At 48.1% G+C, this 23,311-nt stretch overlaps 1 protein-coding gene across 10 annotated transcripts in view; it reads left to right on the top strand.

Moving 5' to 3' along the window:
* The window catches only part of LOC146861836 (endogenous retrovirus group PABLB member 1 Env polyprotein-like), a 406,860-nt gene that overhangs the window by 120,679 nt on the left and 262,870 nt on the right, over window positions 1–23,311 (top strand). For 4 of the 10 annotated variants that reach the window (XM_085640984.1, XM_085640983.1, XM_085640985.1 and 1 more), the window contains one exon: window positions 5,133–7,808. The exons of the other annotated variants lie outside the window; for them this stretch is intronic. In XM_085640984.1, coding sequence (XP_085497110.1) covers window positions 5,810–7,330 — 1,521 coding nt within the window. In that variant the 5' untranslated portion in view covers window positions 5,133–5,809 and the 3' untranslated portion in view covers window positions 7,331–7,808. Of the gene's footprint in view, window positions 1–5,132; window positions 7,809–23,311 lie in introns of those variants that run through there. 10 annotated transcript variants of the gene reach the window in all.

Here is a 23,311-nt window from a genome sequence, read left to right on the forward strand (position 1 = left end):
GCATCATCGGAGTACCCGAGGGACGGGAGGAAGCGGCGGCGGACCTATTTGTGGAGGACCTGATCGCTACCCATCTCCAGCCACGGGGGCTGAGTAAATTCTTCGCGGTGGAGCGGGCCCACAGGGTTCCCGGGGGAAGGCCGAGGGTCGGAGCCCCTCCGCGGCCCCTCATTGCCCAGATTTTCAACTTTCGGGACAGAGACGCTATCCTGCAAGCCTCCAGACTGTTGGGGCCGGTTAAGCTTGACAACATGGAGGTGAACTTTTATCCGGATTTCACCCCAGCGGTCCAGAAGCAGAGACTGAGCTTCCAAGGCGTCAAGCGCCGTCTTCGGGACTTGAACCTTAAATACGCAATGCTCTTCCCAGCCAAGCTGCGAGTGGAGGTAGAGGGTCGCACGCACTTTTTTGATCGCCCCGAAGCGGCCGGAGACTGGCTGGACACTCTGTCTGGGGATCGTGATCTGGGGGGCGGGGGGGGGGGCGGCGGGGGGAGACGGCACACTGGATCGGGACTGAGGGGGTGATATTGGGCTTCACTCTGGACAAAAATGATGCCACTCTCGATTAAGCATCTGTCTGTATAATTTCCCCTCCTATGGAGGTTGTGTGGGGTCTCTTGGGGGTTCTCCCTCCTCCTCTAGGGGGCTTAGCTAGTTTTTATTATATATATGGGGCGACAGGCACACTGCACGTTGGGGGGGCTGTTCGGGCTCATGCAGGGGTGCAGGGAGGGGGGAGTTTTGTTGGGGTGGGTGGGCAGGGATGGGGGGGTGTTGTTCGTTTTCACCACAAGGCAAAAGTATCATTGTGCTAGCTCTATAGTGCTCTCGGGGGGACGAATGGTGGCTCTTGTCTATGATGGGGGGTAGGGAACTAACTCTGTTGTCCTGGAACGTGAATGGACTGGGGGACAGGATTAAACGTGGGGTGGTCCTGCAGTTCTTGAAGCGAATCTCGCCCGATGTAGTTTTTCTGCAGGAGACACACCTCATTGGCAACTCCTTCTGCGCCATGAATCGGCGTGGCTATCGCCTAGTGGCCCATTCGGGCTTTACGTCTGGCTCAAGGGGTGTGGGCATCATGGTTAAGAACTCGCTTCTGCTGGAGATTGATGAGGTGCTCCATGACGACAGGGGACGTTACGCGGTCTTGGTGGGAAGGATGGAGGGCAAAGTGGTTGTTTTTGTGTCAGTATACGTCCCACCGGGGCTGCAGTCGACTACCTTTGCGGACCTGGGGCGCCTCCTCCTTGGCCTTCCGGGGGGGATTCTGGTGGAGGGGGGGGATTTCAATGCGGTGGTTTCCGGGACTGTGGATCGTCACCCCCCTAGGGACCTCCCCCGGGCCCAAGCGTGGCTCTCTGGTCTATTGGACACTTTGGGATTGGTGGATTGCTGGCGTTTAAAACATCCCACGCAGTTACAGTATACCTTCCATTCGGGGGCCCATGGTAGCCTCTCACGACTAGATTATGTCCTGGTCCCGGCGGCCTATGTTGGGAGGGTGGGAGAGGTGCGCCATTTGGCACGGGGTATCTCGGACCATTCCCCGCTCCTGTTACACCTGGACCTTTTTCCGAGGGGTGAGGGTAGGGTGGTCCCGATCAATCCCTGGTACTTGCGCGACCCCACTATTCGCGCTGAATTGATTAAATCCCTCCAGCGCTACTTTGACGAGAATGTGGGGTCCGTGCCTTCGGCTGTCTCACTGTGAGAGAGCAACAGGGGAGATTGTATGATGTGGGTGATAAGGCTGGTAAATTGATTGCGTGGCTGGACAAAAAGGAGAGAGCGAGTCGTGTAGTCCCGCTGATTGAGAAAACAGACGGTGTGTGTGTTACTGAGCCGGAAGAAATTGTCTCCTGCTTCGCGGACTATTTCCGTGGGGTGTATTCCCCGGTGTCTTCCTGCTCTGAAGAGGATTCCCGTACCCTGCTCAGGGATATCGCGCTGCCTTCACTTTCGGAGGAGGACAGAGTGTCGTTGGACGCCGCTCCAACCTCCGACGAAATCGCCCTCGCCATACGTTCGGTCGCTTCTGGCAAGGCCATGGGTCCTAATGGTCTCCCCATCGAGTTGTACAAATTGAGACCGGAAACGCTGGCACCACATCTCCGATCGATGTTCCTGGAGGCCCATTCGGTGGGCTCCCTCCCGCTGGACCAGCGTCTGGCTACAATCGTGGTTATCCACAAGGAGGGGAGACCTCGGGACCGGGTTACATCCTATCGGCCCATTTCGCTACTGAACGCGGAGCCTAAAATTCTCGCCAAGGTCCTGGCCAATCGGCTGGTCGGCGTGGTGGGCGAACTGGTTCACCAGGATCAGTCCGGCTTTATTCCCCATCGTAACACAGCTCTTAACTTGCGGCGTTTGCATGGGGTGCTCGCACGTGTTCAGTACATACGGGAGCCGGACATTTTGGCATCCCTGGACGCCACCATGGCGTTTGATACGCTTGAATGGCCATACATCTGGGCGATGCTTGCGAAGTTTGGCTTTGGCGCAGGGTTCATCAGTTGGGTCAAATTGCTGTATTCGGGCCCATTGGCGCAGGTGGTGGTGAACGGTAGAGTATCGGCTCCGTTCGAGCTGGGCCGGGGCACGCGGCAGGGCTGCCCCTTATCGCCGCTCCTTTTTGCGCTTGCCTTGGAGCCCCTGGCAGAGTGGCTGCGGTGGGAGCCTTCCATCCGTGGTCTCCGTTGGACCCCCGAGTATGAGGACCGCGTATCCCTATACGCTGATGACATCCTCTTGTACCTAGCTTCCCCACGTAACTCACTTATAGTACTGGTTGATGTTTTGCATTCATTTGGTCGTAACTCCGGCCTTGTCATCAACTGGGCTAAATCGTGCGTGTATGTTCTCTCTGGGGAGGCGCCTATTCTCCCGCGGGGCTGTCCGATCCAGATCGCCCCGCAGGGATTTCGGTACCTGGGTGTCTTCATTACTCTGGACCCGGAGGCCCGGTATGATCGGAACTTGCTTCCCCCCCTCCAGCGCCTGAAGGAAGATGTCACGCGCTGGCGGCGCTTGCCGCTCTCGCCGCTCGGCCGGGCGGCATTGTTTAAGATGATGTCTCTGCCGCGCTTCCTCTACGCTTTGCAGAATACTATGGACCTCGTCCCAGCGCGCTACTTCCGTGAGGTGGAGAGTTTGCAGCGCCGCCTGTTCTGAGACGGGAGGCCGCGTATCGCCCTGGCGAAGCTGACGCTCCCATGGTATGACGGAGGGATTGCCCTCCCGGATATCAAACGATACTATTGGGCCGCCCAGCTGGCTGCGAGTAATCACGGCCTGTATGGGCCCGCTTTAAACCCGGCATTCAAAATGGATAAGATGCTACTCCCGGGTGGGGACTATAATCGAGCGCTCTACTCCAGCACGCCCGACGCTCGGCTGACAGGCCCCACGCGTGTCATGGTGCGAGTGTGGCACGCGGCTAATGTGGCGATGGGGTGGAAGGATCGTCTGACCCGGGCGTCACCACTATACGCGTCCGAGCAGTTGGGCTCCCTGTGGACCTCGAAGGGCTTCGAGAAGTGGGACATGATAGGCATTAGCAAGGTGGGGGATCTCTGGACGAGGGGAGGATTTAAAACGTTCGAGATGCTGCAGATGGAATTCCACTTGCATGGCAGGGAGTACTTTCGGTATTTGCAGATCCGTCATGCACTGGGCTCCGTCTTCCCGGACGTTGCATCCATCCCGGAGTATTCCCCCCTTGAGGATAGAGTGCTGGATGGACACGTTCCGGACAGCACGATCTCACTGATTTACAAAAAACTGATCAATGACCGCACGGGATTGCTGACTGCCCTTCGTGAGGCTTGAGTTGCCGATGGACTGGAGCTGGACGACGAGGACTGGATCCTTGCGGTGGCCTCCCCGAAAGAGGTGGCCATACCGGCCCGCCTTCACTTCGTCCAGCTCAAGATACTCCACAGAGTCTACATGACGGGGCCGAGGCTTCTGCGTATGGGCTATGCTGTGGACGGGTTGTGTAAGCGTGGGTGTGGCGCTTTGGGGACCTTTCTGCATATATTGTGGGAATGCCCGGAGGTGGAGCGATTCTGGCATGGTGTGCATGAGGTCCTGCGTGTGGTTACGCATGTGGTGCTTCTACCCGAAGCGAGGAGATGCCTGTTGAATGTGTGGGAACCTACAGACTACTCGGCGCCACAGACGTGGTGGGTGACTCTGGGATATATGGTGGCCAAACGTGATATTGCTCAACTGTGGGGATCTCAGAGGTCCCCGACTGTCTCGGCCTGGAAGGAACATATGGATTGGTGCATGTTTCGGGAAAAGGTGGTGTATGTTGCGAGAGGTAAGCCTGGGACATGGGTGAAAGTCTGGGGCCCCTGGAACGCCTACCGCGGGGGAATCTGTACTCCGCCGTTATTGCCCGATCCGTCGCCTGCCCCATCCCCATAGCCGACCCATCTTCCCTGTTCCGGGCATTGAGTTTTACCCAGCCCTAATCCTGATCTCTTCCCCTTCTTGATACTCCTATGGATTGGTAGGGTCCCCCTCTCAGGGGAGCACATGCTGCTATTTCTGATTGTAGATTGCCTTGTGGTTTTGTTTTTTCTGGTTGTTATTTCAGTTTAAAATGAAACCGTACAGTGGGGTCCGGATGGTGTGGCTATCAATGCTGCTAACTCCTGTGCATCTTCCTCAGCCGCAACGCGCGCTCTACAATGTGTATCATATGCTCCTTTTGTTTGCTAGCGGCCGGCCGGAAGGTTGTAGGCCCATCTTTGTATATTTTTTGTGTTTTGTAATAAACGGTTTAAAAAAAAAAAAAAAAAAAAGAAATTTCACGCTGCGAATCACCCCCAGTCAGCAGGCCTGGTCGAGTGCTATAATGGCACTCTGAAGCTGAAGTTGGCCAAGGTGCAAGCCAGCTCTGGTCTTACATGGCCCGATGCCTTACCATTGGCACTTTTGTCCACGAGAACAACAGTACATTCTCGCGTGGGACTTAGCCCATACGAGATTGTTTTTGGACGCCTGGCGAATGTCTGGGGTGTGCCGAGGCCTAAGAAGTACAGTGATATTGAGTACCCTATGTTGGTTGACTACTTACATGATTTGACTGCTAAATTGCGTGTTCTTCACCAACAGGTCCATGACACTTTGCCTTCAGTTTCTGTAGACGCAGGCCACACGATTCAACCTGGCGACTGGGTTCTAACCAAGAATTTCCAGAGGTCAAAGAACTTGGAACCAAGATAGACCGGTCCATACCAAGTCCTGTTATCAACTCGGACTGCTATTAATGTGTTCGGCAAGAAAAACTGGGTACATGGTACCCATTGTAAGAAGATACCTTTGCCCTTACCGTACGATAAGTAGGTCCGGGAAGGTGTTGCCGAATCCGAGAGTGAAAGGGTTCCAAGATTTGTACCTTTTAGCGATGCACATCTGGAATGGACTCAGTCAGAACGTGCGGATGATAAAGTCTTGCAAGAAGCTATGCCGCCGTGTTTGAGACTTGATACTACGCACCCAGAGACACTCTTTCAGGATCAAACTGTGCCTGGTAAAGAACGCTACAACTTAAGGTCTAAAAAGGACAAATAAAATTTGAATTTTTTTGTGAGTTACACTCTTTCAGACAAGAGACTATTTTTCTTTTTCTTTTTCGAACCACCATCCGGGTTCAGCGGCAGTGTCGCGGTATAAGAACTTAAGGGGTGGCCCGCGTATTGACGAAAGGTCTGCGGTTCTAGGGACGTCTAGGACACCTGGACGCACACTTGAGTGAAGAAGGAAAATTGCCGCGAGCAGCACGTTAGAGGATGGAGTCTGTTGTAACTGAAAGAGATGTTGAGAGAATAGATCTTAAGACAAGATTTTGTACATTGATACATAGCAAATGTTTTATAATATTGTGCTTTTTGATGTTTTTAAGTATCACATTAGCTTGTGTGGGTTGGACTGTCTATGCTACACAACAGACATCTGCACCCACCTCCCAACCTATACTTTCTTTCACTACTGTTTCTTTGCACCAGTTTTATACGTTGCCTGAACATGAACAGACAAGGAGATCAGAATTTGTCAACAACTCGTTTATACAGTTGTTGCATCAGCATCAGTTAGTAGTAAATACCACTAATTGTTGGGTTTGTGGTCTTATGCCTCATACGACAGATAAAGGTATGCCATATTTGGTTTTGCCTTTTTCTTTTAATGGGTCTGTGTGGGCTTTTCAGACCATGTTTATCTATGCAAATGAGGTATGCCCATTACGTTCCCTTAAAGATAACTCGAGCAATAGTGCCTTAATAAGGGGAATAGTAGCTATGATCCGAGATATTGATGCATATAATGCTATCCCTAAGGATGAGGTGCAGGCTTACGTTGGTTGGAACGTGACTGGATATAGTACCAGTTTGACAGAGAAGGAGATACGAAAAAGGTCTCCCCCTATTTGGATTGTACCCCAGCGAGGCCACTTTTGTTTTCAAGGTTATGGTCGGAATCCGAAATCTCAGCTAGGTAAGAGTGTGTGTGCTCAAACCTATGTCTATTCATCTCGGACTTCTCCACCGTTTGTGCCAGCTAAAGGCACATATTTTGTTTGTCATGACAGAGCCTACACATGGTTGCCACTTGATTTTTCAGGAACGTATTATGTGGCTTTTCTACTTCCCCCTACATACACTACTGCTTCAGACTATCATATAACGAGATATGGTAGAGGTGTCTTCAATAAGGAAGATACCGCAGCACACGAAGTAGGAGATTTCTTCAAGGGCTTCTTGCCCTTTTGGGGTCCTATGATCAATAGTAGGCATATTCGACAGCTTGTCCGCGTTGTTGAAGCTACTATTAATGAGACAGCAGGTGCTCTTAGTAATGTTACAGCTGAGCTTCAAGCGGACCGCCTTATGACTTTGCAGAACCGTATGGTATTAGACATCATACTTGCAGATCGAGGAGGAGTATGTAAATTTATTGGATCCAGTTGCTGTGTTTACATACCAGATAATGCCCCTACAGTGTACCAAGCCATCTCTAGGTTGTATAAAATCTCTGAGTCTATCCATGTAGACGAAGGAGACTGGTCATTGACTGGATGGTTTTGGGGACTGCTGTCCAAATGGGGATGGAAGATTTTGACATTCCTTGGTATGGTTTTAACCATCCTTTTCGCTTGTTGTCTTTGCATCCAGTGTGGTCCCGCCATTTGTAGTCTTTGTGCTACTATGTGTGTTCGGAGACCTGTCCCGAGAGAAGTAGAGAATAATAAGATGATGCTACAGCAACACCTTGATGACCTAATAAATATCGACATAGACCTAGATTCAGATTAACATGAGTCTTAGGTTATTGCCTACGTATTGGCAAAAGGAGGGTCTGAGGTTCTGTAATTCTCGAGTCTGACTCCATTTTGTTCTGTACCACCATTTTGTGTTGCCCTCACGTAGGCCTGTGAAGGTAGCCTGGCGAATAAAGTGGCCTGGCCTTCTTAGTTCATGTATACATTAACTAGGTTTCTTTTTGACTCTGAAATGAACTGTAAGAAACTGACATCTGCACCTGAAACTGACCCTGCAAAGCCAATTTCCCTGATCGATCTTTGTCTGAGATTGCCAATCAATGTTCAGGACATCGTTAACTTTTAGTTTCCTTGCACATGCCTTATCTTGTTCAGCATCTGTTACCGTTTCTTTTTTTATGTTTCTTCATTACATGGGTTATGCTTTCAATTATAGGTTTGTCCGGCTTGTGGAGATTGAATTTGGGACATTCCTAATAATTAACTTTTGGGTTGGGATACTGTAAATTGAGTTTTTGTTATGTGACACTTTGTTTGAAAATGTACCTTATTGGCTAGAATTTTGTGCAGTGGGTGTACATTTATAATGTGAATATTGGGTATAAAAGGAGACGTCTCGCCTTAGTAAAATGAGCAGTCTCCTGAGAATTTACACCGTGATGTATTTCTAGGATCACTGTTACTAGCTGCAGCTAATAAACTTGGTCTCTGATGCCATCCAGAAGTATTCCGTGTCTCTGTATACCAAGACAGGTGAACTCCAAGATCTTAGGCGTGCCCCTGACGCCGCTGGGTTAAACCCCGGTTCTTCAGGGGTCAATTATAGCAGAAATACTGCATCACTAACTACCACCCTACTAGTTGCGTCCAAAGCCACACAGTTTAAAATAGCTGCTGGGGCACATACAAGATCAACTGTACAACTTGTCAGGGGAAGGAACCTGCTGGAGCCTCCGAAAATCATGACTCCTCCCAGTGGCGTCACTAGGGGGGTGCGGACCGCACCGGGTGACACCATCACATGGGGTGACACCGTGACACCAAAATGCAAAATAATGGGACCCCCGCCCTGCCTGTGGACCAGCCTGCACGGGGGAGCCCCGCGCCCGGAGCCCAGGCAGGGACGCAGGTAGGGAGTGCGGAGGCAGGGTACAGGGGGGTGCGGAGGTCAGGGCACAAGGGAGTGCGAAGGTAGGGGTACAGGGGACTGCGGCGGTAGGGGCAGAGCGAGTGCGGAGGTACGGGGCACGGAGGAGTGCGGAGGTAGGGGGAGTGTTGAGGTACGGGCAGTGCAATCAAAGCTCAGAGGGTGTCTGACCTGGTGGTACAGTGTGTGCACAGCCACAGTCGAACGTGACAGCAGACCCTCCTGGACATGTAGACGGGGATGGGGAGGGTCTACAGCAGGGGTCTTCAAACTGTGGGGCGCGACCCCCAGGGGGGCCGTGGAGTGATGCAAAGGGGGTCGCGCCTTCCCAGTCACACTTCTGCCCGGCCCAAGGGCTTCACCCCCCCCCCACACTTCCCCCGTCCTGTGTCTCAGCCCAGCTGCTGCAGTGAAACTTGAGCTGCTGGGGGCTCAGCTGGGCAGTGTCTGGATTCCTATCTCCGGCACCCCCGTGTTTTTTCACAGGTCTTTAAAGACCATTTGCATTTTAACATGCCTTTGTAAACTGGTTACAGAGGCTTAGGTTTTTTTGCTGGTTCCAGTACCCCCTGGGTCCCCACTGTGCCTATTCCTTACATTTGGATTTTACATTCACTGCCGTAGTGTGAGAATGCATTTCATGGAAAGGAATACAAAGTTGGCTTCCTGGGGGCGCCGTGTGTGAAAGTTTATTGTGCTTTTGAAGCACCTGCTGCAGCGTTACTTTCCCCGGCAATTACCAGGCCTCACATAAATGTCAAGATAACTCGTGTGATTAATTATCTTCCTGGAGAGAGATCAGTGTTTTGTATAGTTGAGGTTTTGACTTAGGTGAAGTTAGTGCAGAGGGTTAATATGCCTGCTGCAAAGAACGTGTACCAAGTAGATTACAGAGTGCGTATGATGTGAAGAGATCAGCAGGTTACTGCTTTCAAAAGAGACATCCTTTTGTTACTTGCAATTTATAACTTAAAGTCCTAATAGAGAATAGTGAGCTATTAACTTTCATCCTAGAACAGCATGCACACTACAAAGAATACATTATTAGACCATTGATTAATGTTGCAAAAAGGGTTAATTTGGCTAGAAATCAATTCTTATTATGAAAGGAAACTCCCAACTATGCTGTTTCTTTTTCGACTCTGAGTTTGTGCTTCTCCACACCAAGCACTCCTGAACTATACTGCCTACCAGTATGGATGACATGTGACTCCTATACTTTTAGTCCTTTGGCTTATGTAACATTTCCTATACACTGATTTACACACTTATGATTGATTGTCTCTGTGTAATGTGTGTGTGATGCAAAGTGCTCGGACACCCTACACTGGTATGAGTGGCACTATATAACTAATTCAATGCATCTGAGAGTGTGGGGTTATGGAGACTTGGTCACTGTTAAAGGGTGCTAGTGAAAGAATCCGTGGTGGGGGTGGTCATTGGGGGGGCACCAACAAACATTGTTGCACAGGGCACCACCAGCACTAAAGCCGGCCCTGGGAAGTATGCACAGATAAGCGCTGAAAATACCGCTTTAGGTGACTGCTTTTTTTTGTACCGACTGGGCCATCAAAATAATCTGCTGGTAACCCTAACCATAGGACTGGAAGTTTGTTGCAGGATCAGCACATTATTTATTTCCTTCACCCTCGATCCCCGATTAATGCCGCAATAGTTTAACTTAGATCTTAAAGTCTACGCCCCGTCAATAACATGCTGAGTTACTTCATGGGTCTGGGAATGCACCCTGCATTCAGACAACTCATTCCTCATTCTCGCCCTTTATTGTCACGCTCACCTTGCACTCACAGTGATCACAATGCACTCACACTGATCACCATGCACTTGCACCATTCACCCGCTCACCTTGCACTCACAGTGATCCCTCTGCACTCAAAATGCACTTGTCCTGCTCACACTATACCTCAACCTGCAGTCACACGAGTACACTACTCATCCTGCACTCATGTGACACTTCACTCACCTGTCCCCGTCACTACTCAATATGCAACTCACTCAAACAAGCCCATCAGTAATCATACATTCATTCATACCATTCTGAACTTGCATCCGAACCCAAAATGAGAGAGGACAGCAAGGGAGTGAGAGAATTTGATTGAAGAGGTCAGGGATGAGGAGAAATGTGAATTGCCAAAGAGAAGTGTGGACACGCAAGAAGTGAGTGTGATCCAAAGGTGAGGGCTTCTGTTAGAACAAAGAGGAGATGTGAAAGAGGAATTGGGGGACTGGAGAGGTGTAAGATACAAATAGACAAAAATTTGAATGAAGAGACGAGGTGAATGAGAAGTGCTGAGGGGCACGGGAGGTGACAGGGCCAGAGAGGCCATGAGATAAATGTGAGAGACTGTTAGAGATGAGGGCAGTGAAAGGACAGAATGGCAAGAGGTGATTAAAGGTGAAGTGAGAGGTTGAATGGGGAGAGTTCAGAAGTTGTAAAAAGGGGTGAAAGAAAATGACCTGCAAAGTGAGAGAGGGATCCGGGGTTAGGAGAGGAGAGAGGGATGGAAGGGAGGGGGTGAGAGGAAAGCTGCATGGGTAAACGGCTTAACTCTACACAAAACCGCCAGGGTTTTAAGGGACCCCTGCTTCTTCCGGTCAGGGCCAGGTGAGCTTCTAATGTGGCAGCACGTATTGCTGCAGAGTGGAAGGCCCTTCACAAAGGTTGACTTGAAATCTTTCTGATGATAATTGCTGTATTTTGGTTATAAATGGGTACTGATTGGGTGAAATCTTTCCTCAGCGTTACTTTGTGTAACAAATATCAAAATAATGAAGCAATGCTATCCCAAAATACGCGGCATCACATAACCTCATTTACATTTTCATCCCACGCAATTTAGTCAACCGGTTTAGACATTTTTGTCAGGAGGGGGTCCTTACGCCTCAAAATGTTGACAGGGGGGTCTCGGTATCCAAAAGTTTGAAGACCTCTGGTCTACAGGGACATGTGGACGTCTCCGAAGGCCACTTCGCACCGAAACCGAAAGGCAGTTAGCCACGAGCACTGCCAGGCCCATATTAGCCCCAGGGAAAAATGCTTCACTAGCGTTTCACAAGAGTTGGCCTCACCTAAGACTGATTCTCTCCAAGGTATTCCAGCCTTTTAGGGGAAGTGGCCTGACGTGACGTCACATACGCTGTTATGATGGGAGCCTTTAAGAGACAAGAGTATGACGTGACCGCGTGCGCGAAGGAAAGAATCAGCAGGTGCCTGGGAGAGACAAGCATCCTTTAAGCCTCTCTGTCCGCCTACACAACTTCAAAGTGAATGAGCTCTGGGCCCCTTCTGTTCTTCCAAAGACTGTCCTTGTTACTATGGTTCTGTGTACAAGGTCTCCTCCATGAGGCGGCAGGGGGCGTGGTCTGCATCGGCAGTGACGTGTCCCTGAAAGTTGTCCATGCTCGTCTCGGTGCCCTGTTGTTTGTGGGCAGGGCGGCCTGGATTATGGCGGGTTCAACTCTCTCCGCTCCGGTACTGGTGAAACACCTCTGGAGCAGCGATGGCGGACGAGGCTCCGCTGCTGGAGTGGGCTGAGCCACCCGCCACGAGTGCCCCTGTCCCAGTACCTCGCCGGCCTGGGGACGCAGGAGCGGTCCCTGCCTCGCTCTCCGCCGAGCATGATCAGATCATGGCCGTGTTCGTTGTGACGTTCGAGCCCCGGACAGGTAAGAGGAGATTGGAACACAGAGGAAATCCACCACTGAAGAGGGATCATGGGTTCCCCACGAGAATGGGTATGGTGGAAGGAGCCGATAGACGAGTGCTCTTGGAATCCCCGGGGCAGGTGGAGGAGTGGGGAGAGCAGAAGAAATGCAATGGGGATGTAGACAGTGGCGTCACTAGGGAGGTGCGGGGGGTGCGGACCGCACGGGTGACACCATGAGTTACCGCACTGGATGACACCAACCCTAGTGACGCCGCTGACTCCCCCCCCAAATAAAAGGCCCTAGGGTCGGTATGGGACATTTTGTTCAGAACGTCACAGCGGACTCTCAACGCTCTAACCTATCAGTCAAACAAAAGGGATGTTCAAGAAGACTTACTGAACTTCACGGCCATATCAGTCTCGGGAATGGACAGAAGCTGGCCGACAAAACTACATGGCCACAACCAACATAGACTGCACTTGCGCTCCGGTGACCAACAAGCTTGCAACAATCACAGAGGCTTTGACCACTTTGATTGAAGACGTACTATTTAGGAACGTATTTCATCCGAACTGTAAGTAATCGGCTTCTGCTGTAATGTACCACAAATCAAATAAAGTTTGTTTTATAAGCCACAGCAAGGATCCACATCTGCTTGTGCAACAGGCCTTGACAAGTGACTAATGCTGGGACTCCAAAAAGCTAGCGGTTGCCGGGATCCCAAAAAGAACGCTGGCCCCTCGAGAGATGAGGAACCCCCTGCCAACATAACACTCTAATGGAGGTCTTAGGGCCCCCACCACAGTCACAGACCCACATCAGGAGGGAGTTTTAGCAAACCTCAACCACTCCCCAAGCTCCATTAGAGACAGTAATGACAGAAAACGGAGGGAAAAACAGGGTAAAGCAAGAAATAAAAAAAGAGCAAGCTTAATAATCGTCACTGGCACAAGCACAATGAAACAACAAAACAAAGAAAACACACCTACTCCCATAGTAGAACCAACTGAAACTGACAGCAAGGACACCATAAGGAAGGGTACGTTCTTTCCTCTATTCGATAAAAAAAATAGGAATACCAGCTGGGGGAAGGCCTATCATCGAAACTGCTACTGGGGATGAACCTGTCCAGGCGCCCCCTCCTAAAGGGGCTAGCCCCCCTACAGAGTTACAAAGTGAGATAAAAGCTACATGGAGGTGGCGCAAACACAGCAAGAAAACTAGTCCAACAATGGTGGACACTCGGAGCTCTTAATATCTAACAAAGGCGCACCCTCACTTTCAGTCTCACACCAACATCCACTGACAATTAAGTTGTGTTAATGCCAACCCAGGGGCACAATGACACATACCAGCCACCTCCGTCCCCTGGACAGTAACAACTGGCACAACACTGGCTTGTGAACCCTAGAGATAGGACTATAGGTAATACGATATCTGATCACATTGGTCAAATACCCCGCACATCTTTTGCTTGTAACCAAATAACCTTTACTCTGGAATATCAGCCAAGGGGGAGGCATGACATTCTCAACCGGGATACCATCTTAAAAGTACTACAAGTGTTCCCCTCCCTAGACCAGGTGACCGCGGAGGACATCCATTTAATTCCTGGCTTCAACAGACCACAAGATGCAAGAACATTCTCTTGTGACCTGGACCTCAAACTCGCCTGCAAGGAAGGTCATCCAGAAAAAAAGAGCGATTATTTGTCTGAGGGATTAAAATCAGCATGCCTCTTCCTAGAGCCTACCCAGCACCACTTGTCCACCAAAAGGAGAACTTAAACTTAAATGACCCAAAAGATAGAAAGCAAACATATTCGATCCTGAGGAACCCTGTTGGTAAATCGTTTATATCTGCTGCTTCATTACACAATACTCTTTCTACAACAGACAAAAGCAGCAACACACGGCTAAATTTAGGCTGGCTTTCAGCATTCCTACATGTCATCAATCGCTCATGATAGGCTAAACTCCATAGATCCCAGCCACTTTAAGCATGTAATTTATCAAAAGCATTAAACCTGTGCTCTTGAAACATTAATGGTGCATAGACTAAAACTCAAAACAAGGATCTTACAGATCTCTTGAGAGAAAACCATATCATCTGCCTACAAGAAACATGGGCTGTTCGACCATTCCCGTTGGACGGATTTGGCGGTCATTTCATCCCTGTGTTCAAAACAAATGGCTCTGAATGCCCAAAAAGTGGCTTGTCCACCTCTTTAGCCATAGCACTTCAGACAGAAAGTGAACTAGTGGAATCAGGAGACAACAACATTTGAATAGTTAAAGTGCAGAAGTGTCATAAAGAAATTGAGAATCCTCTTCTAATGATCAACCTTTATATACATTCAGTCTCGGGATCAAGGAAGCCAAGAGTATCTAAACTATCAAATATATTACTAGACAGCCCACAAGATAAATTGTCCAAAGACATCCTAGTTACAGGGGACTTTATCATGGCCATTTGCTTGTGATAAATAAATCAACCAACAGGATCATCTCTGGGTCGTCCCTGTTCAGTCGCTCAGAAGCGCAAGCAGCAAACCCCGGGAAGCTAAGGCTATGGCACTTGTGAAGGATTTAGAATCCCTAGGATTAAGAGTGCTGAACGGCAGATACCTGTTATAGCAAACAAATGATGGACGGAATGCTGACAATGCAAACATTCTCCCCAGTTAAAAGATCTGGGTAAATCCATCGTTCTTTTGTCCACTACGCCACCGCAGTTTGAACCCGGCCATATGCAAATCAGTCTTGACCCTGTGCCCCATGGGAACAGTCCAGACTGAACTGCCAGGCCAGGTCCTCCCTGGACCGCAAACAAGCATCCTGAGACCGGTTTCAGGGTATGTCACCCTTCTTCAGCCAGGTTAGCTTGAATCCAGTGGCACAGTGAACAAGGGACCCATGTCTGGGCATACCCTGCCAACTTAGGGTGAACAAAGCATACCAAACAATACACTTCACCAGAGTGGTCTTACTATTCAGCAGGCTCGCACTCCACAATAGACTTTACAGAAGTCAGCCTGCTACTACTTCGCCTAGTCACATCATTTAAGATTTTTAAAAAGTACAACAGTGAGCAAGGGCAACAAAGCTTATGCCTAAAGCCTCCTCCACCAAAAGGCACTCTCCTTGCTGGGAGAGCTTGAAACAACAAACTACCAGATGCTCCGCTGGTCAGAAGACACAATAGGACCTATTCGAGACACAGCACTAGCACTCGCCAAGCACTGCTTCAGCAATGATCATCTCAACCGGATCTCCAAATGGTCACTTGTCATTCAAAAATCAAGGCGGCTCAGGTCGCATCAAAGGTTCACAGAAGACCTAAAAAGAATCAAAACAGTCAGGAAAGAACACAATCAGTTTCGGAGGCAGGTCAAGAGGCACCTGGGAAACCCAGATATCCATAGGACCCTGAAGAGTCTAAACAAAACCTTCCGAAAGATGACGTGGGAAGAGAAAATAACAACAAAACAAAATCTTTGGCCAAAAGCATTGCATATTTGCTAAGATTTCTGGAAAATGGTTAACTGCTTGAACCGAACCCCCATTATGGTCACAAGCTCTAATCTAACAGAAACCAGCCGGGTCAAGTTCTAAGACTTAACATTTTAAATACTCCCCAGTGACTCATTTCATCTTCTACAAGTAGGGTTGTACTATTCCACTCACACCTTCTAGCCCAGGGGGTGTCCAGTACACCTTCTCAGAGGAACAAACACCCAATTCAATTTAAAGGTGGAGGCAGGATGGCGCCCAAATGGTCTAACACAAGCACTGAATAAATCAAATCCAACTTTCTACGCAGCAACCCTGAACAATGCATTGCACCAAGAAACTACCCCAGACTCTTGGAAGAGGTCCATTATAACCCCAATCTTCAAGAACGATGTTCTTCGTTGGCCAGAAAACTATCGTCTGAGCACCCTCTTAGACACTGAGGCAAAACACTTTGCAGGTCCGTCACTTGCAGAATTGCTGCAGTGGGTAGAAGATAATCAAATTGCCCCCCTAATCAAACAGGGTTTACTCAAGAGGGTGGTACGGCTACCAACATCCTGTCTCTGTCAGTAATAATGGATAAGTCTAAGTTAACCAACCTACCTCTGCTTTGTAGACCTTAAGGCCACTTTTGACTGCATGCAGCGCAACCTCCTTTGGCAAAAGCTGGCACTTTGGGGCATCCCAGCTCACCTTCTAAAAGCTGTACAACTGCTATACACGGATGTCTGGGCAAAGGTGAGAATCGGAGATGGCTCCATTTTGTCGAGGAAAATAGAAACTTTCCAGGGCATAAAGCAAAGCTGTATCCGGCTGCCATATTTGTTCAATCTCTTTTTCGTCGACCTGCCCCTGCAGTAAACACTCACACCTAAATTAGGTGGCATGCACATTTTGGATCTTCTGTATGCTGATGATGTGATCCTCCTCAGCCAGACAAAATTTGGGCTTCAATGCCATATTGATAAATTATTCCAATACTGCTCAGCTAACAGTATGACAATAAACTTGAAGATCATGGAAGCAAGCAGCAGGATCCAGAAAAGACATAAATGGTTCTTGCATGGTCAATAACTGGAGCTGGTAAAAACGTACAGATATCTAGGAGTTGTATTCGATGACAGAGGCTTCTTCCAACAGCACAAGAAAGACTTGCTGAGGAAAGGTACCACCCTGCTACTTGCCTTTCACAGCATACAAAGACCACTGGCCGGTCCAAGCTATTTGCCTCTACTGAAGATAATAGCTGCAAAACTCATACCAAGCATTTCTTTTTTTTATAAATCTTTTTATTAAACATACATCGGTTCAAATAAACAATACAGAGTAATCAGTAACTCTATGCATTGTAATGACACCAGAGGGGAAAAGGTTACACCATTACATAGGAGGGGAATGCTACGGGGGGAGAAGGTCATCTTGTTCAATACAACAAGGCGGCAAACATATCTCTCCGCGATAGGTATTCCAAGGGCTCCAAATACGGGACCACTTTTTGGGGCATCCCCCGGCCGAATACACCATCTTCTCCCTATATATGCACCAATCCAGGTCTTTTCCCCAGGCCTCTATTGTGGGTGGTGAAGCTGCGCCCCATAGTTGTGTAATATTTATTTTAGCGAGCATGAACCCTAGCGTAGCCCATTGTGTCTGGTGGGTGTTCAGGTCTGTGATTTCCCATATATTCAGGAGGCACCTTTGCGTCTCTGGGTGGAGACAAACATGTAACACAGCATTGATTGTAGTGTGTACCTTGTGCCAGAAGGAACTGATGTATTTACACTCCCATATGATGGGCATGAATGTTCCCATATGACCACATCGCCTGTTGCACTCCCCACCATCGGCCCTCCCCATATGTATCAGACGGGGTCCAGTGATATACACCCTATGGAGGATTTTGAGCTGTACCAGCCTGAGGCGCGCTGGAATGGTGACCACTCTAGGGGAGGACACTGCCTCCCGCCAGTCCTCATCATCCATCTCAATCCCATCCCGCATCCATTTCTCCCACGATGATTGGAGGGGATCCGTCATGTTATTTATCAATTTCTTGTATATTAAGGAAATAGTTTTTCGGGTAGGTGGCCACCCAAAATTCTGTCTTCCAAGGGTGAGGACTCGGGAGGAGCAGCTCCCTAGGTAGAAGAGAAAAAAAGTGAGTGTAGAACCTGTGCATAATGGGAATATTCAGTGTCTGGCAACTCGTGTTCCGTTTGCAGCACTGTGAAGGACTTGGCCCCTCCCTCTCCCCAAATGTCTTTAATACGTGAAATTCCAATGAGATCCCACTTGTCGAACCCCTTTGACCCCTTTGACCTCCATAGGTTGCCCAGTTTCTCAGAGTTCCAAAGTGGGGTTGCTAATGTCAACCTATGTCCCCATCCCAGAGAATTAGTGGCGTCATGCCAAATTTGGACGGAGTGTTTGGTGGGGCCTGTTAATGTGTATCGTTTAGGCCGTGAATATAAAGCCCTGCTGTAGTTGCCTCCGGGAAGGAGCCATCTATCCATGGCATAGCCGGGATCGTCGCTTCGACCGTACGTGCCATGATTGACGGCTGCTAGATGTGCTGCCCAGTAATATTTTTTAATGTCTGGGAGGCTAATGCCTCCGTCATACCAGTTCAAAGTCAGCTTATTCAGGGCGATGCGCGGTCTTACGTCCCATAGGAGTTCTCTCTGGAGGCCCTCAACCTCCTTGAAATAAGACATTGGAACAGGGTCCAGGGCGTTCTGCCGGGCATAGAAGAATCTAGGCAAGGACATCATTTTAAACAGGGCAGCCCTGCCCAAGAGAGAGAGGGGAAGCGATTTCCAGCTGGCAATATCTTTTTTGAGTTTACACAGGGTTGTAAAAAAGGTTTTGGGCGTAGCGGAGCGAAGGGTCAAGAGAGATAAAAATTCCTGAGGACAAACAACAGGGACTTACCCCAGTTGACAGTAAATCCAGAAAATCTACCGAATACTGCCAGAATATCTAATACCGCTATCAGGGATTTCATAGGGGAAGCTAAGTAAAGCAAAATGTCGTCAGCATAGAGTGAGATGTGGTCTTCCCAGTCAGGGGACCATCTCAAACCTCAAATCACGGGATCTCTTCGGATCCAGGCTGCTAGTGGTTCTAGGGCTAGAGCAAAAAGAAGAGGTGAAAGTGGGCATCCCTGACGGGTTCCCCGACTAAGTAGGAACGTAGCTGACAAATTATTATTAACAACCACCTAAGCCAAAGGTTCACTGTACAAGAGACATACCCATTGGATGTATTTTGGACCAAATCCCATCTTCGCCAAAACAGGCCAGAGGTAGGGCCATTCAATAGTGTCGAACGCCATGGTCGCGTCCAGGGACACAATCACAGCAGGCTCTTAGATGGTGAGTGCTCTGCCCAACACCCTGTGAACTCTACGCAAGTTCAAGGCCGTGTTTCTGTGGGGCATAAAGCCGGATTGATCTGGGTGTACTAGGCTACTTATTATTTTAACCAGGCGATTGGCTAAGAGCTTGGCCAGATTTTTTAGGTTCTGCATTCAGAAGGGAAATTGGTCTGTTTGAGGCACAGTCAGTCTTGGGTTTGCCTTCTTTATGTATAGCGACTATGGTGGCAATCCTCTGTTCCCTGGGCAGCGTCCCACCCTCCCTGGATTCCTCAAACATAGATTTTAGGTATGGTGCAAGTTTATCGGGTCGAAGTTTGTAAAGCTAGATGGGGATGCCATTGGGACCAAGGGCCTTCCCCGAGTTTAAAGAGCGGATTGCTTGTGCTATCTCATCCGTTGTCAAGTTACTGTCCATAAAGTCACGATCTTCTAAGGAGAGTTTGGGGAGCCTAATGTCACGTAGTAATTCCTGAGAGTCCTCTTCAGTGTATGAGGTGACTGTTGTGTAAACAGTCTGGAAATGTCTGGCGAATCTGTCTACTATTTCTTGTGGCTCAGTAAGAGACGTGTCCTCATCAACTTTAAGTTCCGGGACCAGTCTGCTCGCCCAATCTTTTTTGTCCAGCAACGCTATTAGTTTCCCTGCTTTGTCTCCCAGGGCGTAAATCCTGCTCAGTTGCTCCCTGCCCCAAATTTTGGCTCTATCTGTGACTAGAGTCTTGTAATCATGTTGTTTCAGGCTCAGTAAATGGAGCTTCTCCGGCGTCACTCCAGATTCCAGGTCGCGCTCTAACCTATAGATTTCGACCTCGATGTCTAGGACTTCTTTTTGTTTATCTTTCTTCATTCCAGAGATAAATGACAGGGCCTGATCCCGAATTACAGCCTTGAATGCTTCCCAAAAGGACTGGGATGAGGACACAGACCCCACATTTTCCAAGAAGTAGTCATCCATGGCTTTGATGAGGTTGTTACGGATTTTCGGATCACAGAGGTACCATGGATTAATTGGGGCCAGTCTTCCCACCGTGACCTGGTTGAGGACTATATGGACCCATAATGGTGAGTGGTCAGAGATGCCCCTGGCCAAATGCTTGATTTCGTGAAAGTATGTGACTTGTGCGGCAGGGACTAGGCAATAATCTAAACGGGAAAGGCTATGGTGTGCCCCGAAGTGAAAGGTGTGTTGTATCTGGTCTGGATTATACGTTCTCCACCCATTCACCAGTCCCATGGCATCGAGAGAGTCAGGCAACCAGCGGGAAGAGGGCCCCACCTCCCGTGGGGAATATCGGTCCGGTGTGCCCGAGACCACAGCATTAAAGTCGCCCCCGAGGACAAGTAGGCCATCTGGAATGGTGAGTAGGACAGAGCACAGGTCCGCAAAGGTGGTCCTCTGCAAGCTTGGTGGGACGTATATGGACATGAATGTGATGAGACGGCCTTCCCATGTGCCCGAAACCCCGATGTATCTGCCCTGATCGTCTGTCCATGTGGAGCTCATTGCAAGGGGGAACGTGTTCTTCACCATGATACCCACACCCCATGAACCGGAGGTAAATCCTGCATGTACAACCATTGTATACCCCCCTCTGTGCATATACCAAGCATTTCTTATGAAAGTAAAGCCATCCACGGTAAGGACGCGGCAATCATAAATTCGATCTCCTCTAAAATATTTAGATCTCTGTTTCATCCTTCTCCAAATGCATCACCAGCCGAGATAAGGCTGGAGTTCAACCTATCACACCAGATTATAACAAGAAAAGGGACCTACATAAAAACATAGAACAGGATCAAGTTCTTGTCAGCAAACCAACTATACCAAGCTCTCTGGCAGAACTACAAACAAATGAAAGTGCTCCAGCTCGCCGGTACCTAGACTTGGCCAACAATGACCTCGGTTTTCAGCCAATATGGGAAAATTCCCCATCTCCAGCTTCCTTTAAAAAACGAATCAATGCGATCACAGAAAAAATCTCCGGGCACAAAGACAAAGAGTCCTCATCCTCCAGATCGCACGCCTGGATGATTCTAAATGAGTACATGATCCTTAAGCCCAATTTTTACTTAGAGACGGGGTGGTCCAGACACCTAAAAGTCTATTTCATGCGCTATTGGTTTGGCCTCCTTCTAGGTGAAGTCCACAGGATGTCATGGAATAGGGCCACTGAAAAGGTTTGCTGCAGACTGTGTAATTCCAGGTAAGAAAATATTATTCACATCACATGCTTATGCCCCACTATATTGAGGGAAAGGAGGGCACTTTCTAAAAGCCCCTTTTAATCAATGTGGTTTCCGGTCCGGCAGGCAGGTCATGATTGCAAGGCTAAAAGCAATGGATCCTATTTTGAACTGTCATTTCCCAAAATTTCTAAGTCTTGCGGAAAAAAATATGGTCGCCTGTGATGTCCTACAGTGCTAAAAATTAATCCTAAATCCTGCCCACTGGAACTCTAAGATCCAGAAAAAGCATGTGACAGTACTCTTAACGTGACACAATACATGCAATCCATCTTTGTGGAAGGCTGTCAAGCCCTTGACTTGGTCGCTCCTTCTTGGGCAGCTTCTCGTATGGCATTCTAGGTCAATGGCTTCTCTAAAATGCTCCTTAAGCCTTGACTCATATCTGTTAAAATTTTGATTATGGTTTTTACTTAAAGTAAGCAACCCCTTACCAGGCTTAGGGTACCCCCCCACTCATGACCATACCCCAGATATATTAATTGTTTGTTCTCTGCACTTTTGTCTGACATCAAAATTATTTGACACATGGTTTATTTGAAAAAACAATGCCGCATTCAACACGTTAACTTACTCTCTGCTCTTAGATTATACTTTTTTTTAGCAAACTATGTAACTGATATGCTAGTCTGTACTGTATGATTTAAAAAAAAAAGAGATATTAGTTTAAGGTTTTAATTAACTGTACAATAAAAATTGACTTGATAAAGAATCCGCTCTAAATTAGTTTGGTCAGCTAAAAAAAAGCAAAAGCATAGAGAATATGCAAAGTCAGGACTGGATCACAATTTATTCTGCATCAAAATAAAGATATGAGTATGGAGAGGTAATATATGACACTACACTGATCCAACTTCCAAATTGACTTCACTTGTATTCATGTGGAACCATGTTTTCAAGTATATTTAGATCTGTTTTAGACATAATTAGACAAACCAGCCTGTAATAAAATGAGGGTATAGTGCTGAACCCATAATTCAAGGTTAGGATCTTGTGACTACATCAGCTAATCCAAAGTTACTGGTTTTCAACCCTAAATATAGGAAAGGTCCCAAAAAGGTTGCTGACCTAATAATGTCCTCATGTCTGATAAACCTGTATGTGCTTTAGCTCTCTTGACACATCCTTTGATTTGGCAGGGCAGGCTCATAAGGAGATTCACCAGTAGACTGTGTTGCTTTGGTGTATTAAACTGAACTCAGAACAATCTGTTTTGGGGTAATGTGAATGCAGCCATGTGCACAGGATGGAGTAAAGGTCTACTATTGCCAACAGGTGCAGAATTAAGTAACCTGGCATTGTCATAGGCAGGTCCCTGAGCCTATGGAACTAATTTGGTGATTGGTTCCTAAAATAAATTAGCAAATTAATAACAGCTTTCACATCTGTTCGAAAGACACAGCCCACCTTACAAATAACCTTTTTTCACAGGACCAGTAGGTACAGGAGCTGGCCTATCAGCAGCTGTTGCTTGAATTTCAAGCCACACTATTCCTCCAAAGTGCATTTTGAACATTTTGAAAACCACCGTTCAGTGTACTTTCGGCATTTAGACATTACAGGTTTCAGTCAGACAGAGGCCAATCAAGAGAAAATCAACACATATGTAAGTTTATTGAATCTATTATGATTGAAACTTGGGGTCATTTTAAAACAGAGCGGGTTACAAAAAAAAATGTGGCTAAATACCAATACAGGGATTCCTGCCTCGTCATTAACCTTCATCTCTGACAGAGCGCATTTCAATTTCCCAAGAAATTTGAGAGTTTTTAAATAAAATAAATTGTATATTACTCTTAATTCATCTGTGACGTTTCTCAGTAATCTATTAATTGTTGCGAATAAAAACAAACACGTAAAACCAATAATGTATCTTCAAGTATTAAATGAATTTGTTCTCTTGGGCCATTTTTAGGTCTCGCCTGAGCCAGCGCTTTAGCTCTGTTCTGGCGAGAGCTATAGAAAGCGGGATTTGGAAGTGCAAACTAGTGCTTTTCAGGCCGCCAACCTCAGTGCATGTGCGCTGGGCGCGCGCACCATTTGTCAGCCTGCTGATCACTT

This window comes from Triturus cristatus, chromosome 2_2 (assembly GCF_964204655.1).
Source record: "Triturus cristatus chromosome 2_2, aTriCri1.1, whole genome shotgun sequence".
NCBI lineage: Eukaryota > Metazoa > Chordata > Amphibia > Caudata > Salamandridae > Triturus > Triturus cristatus.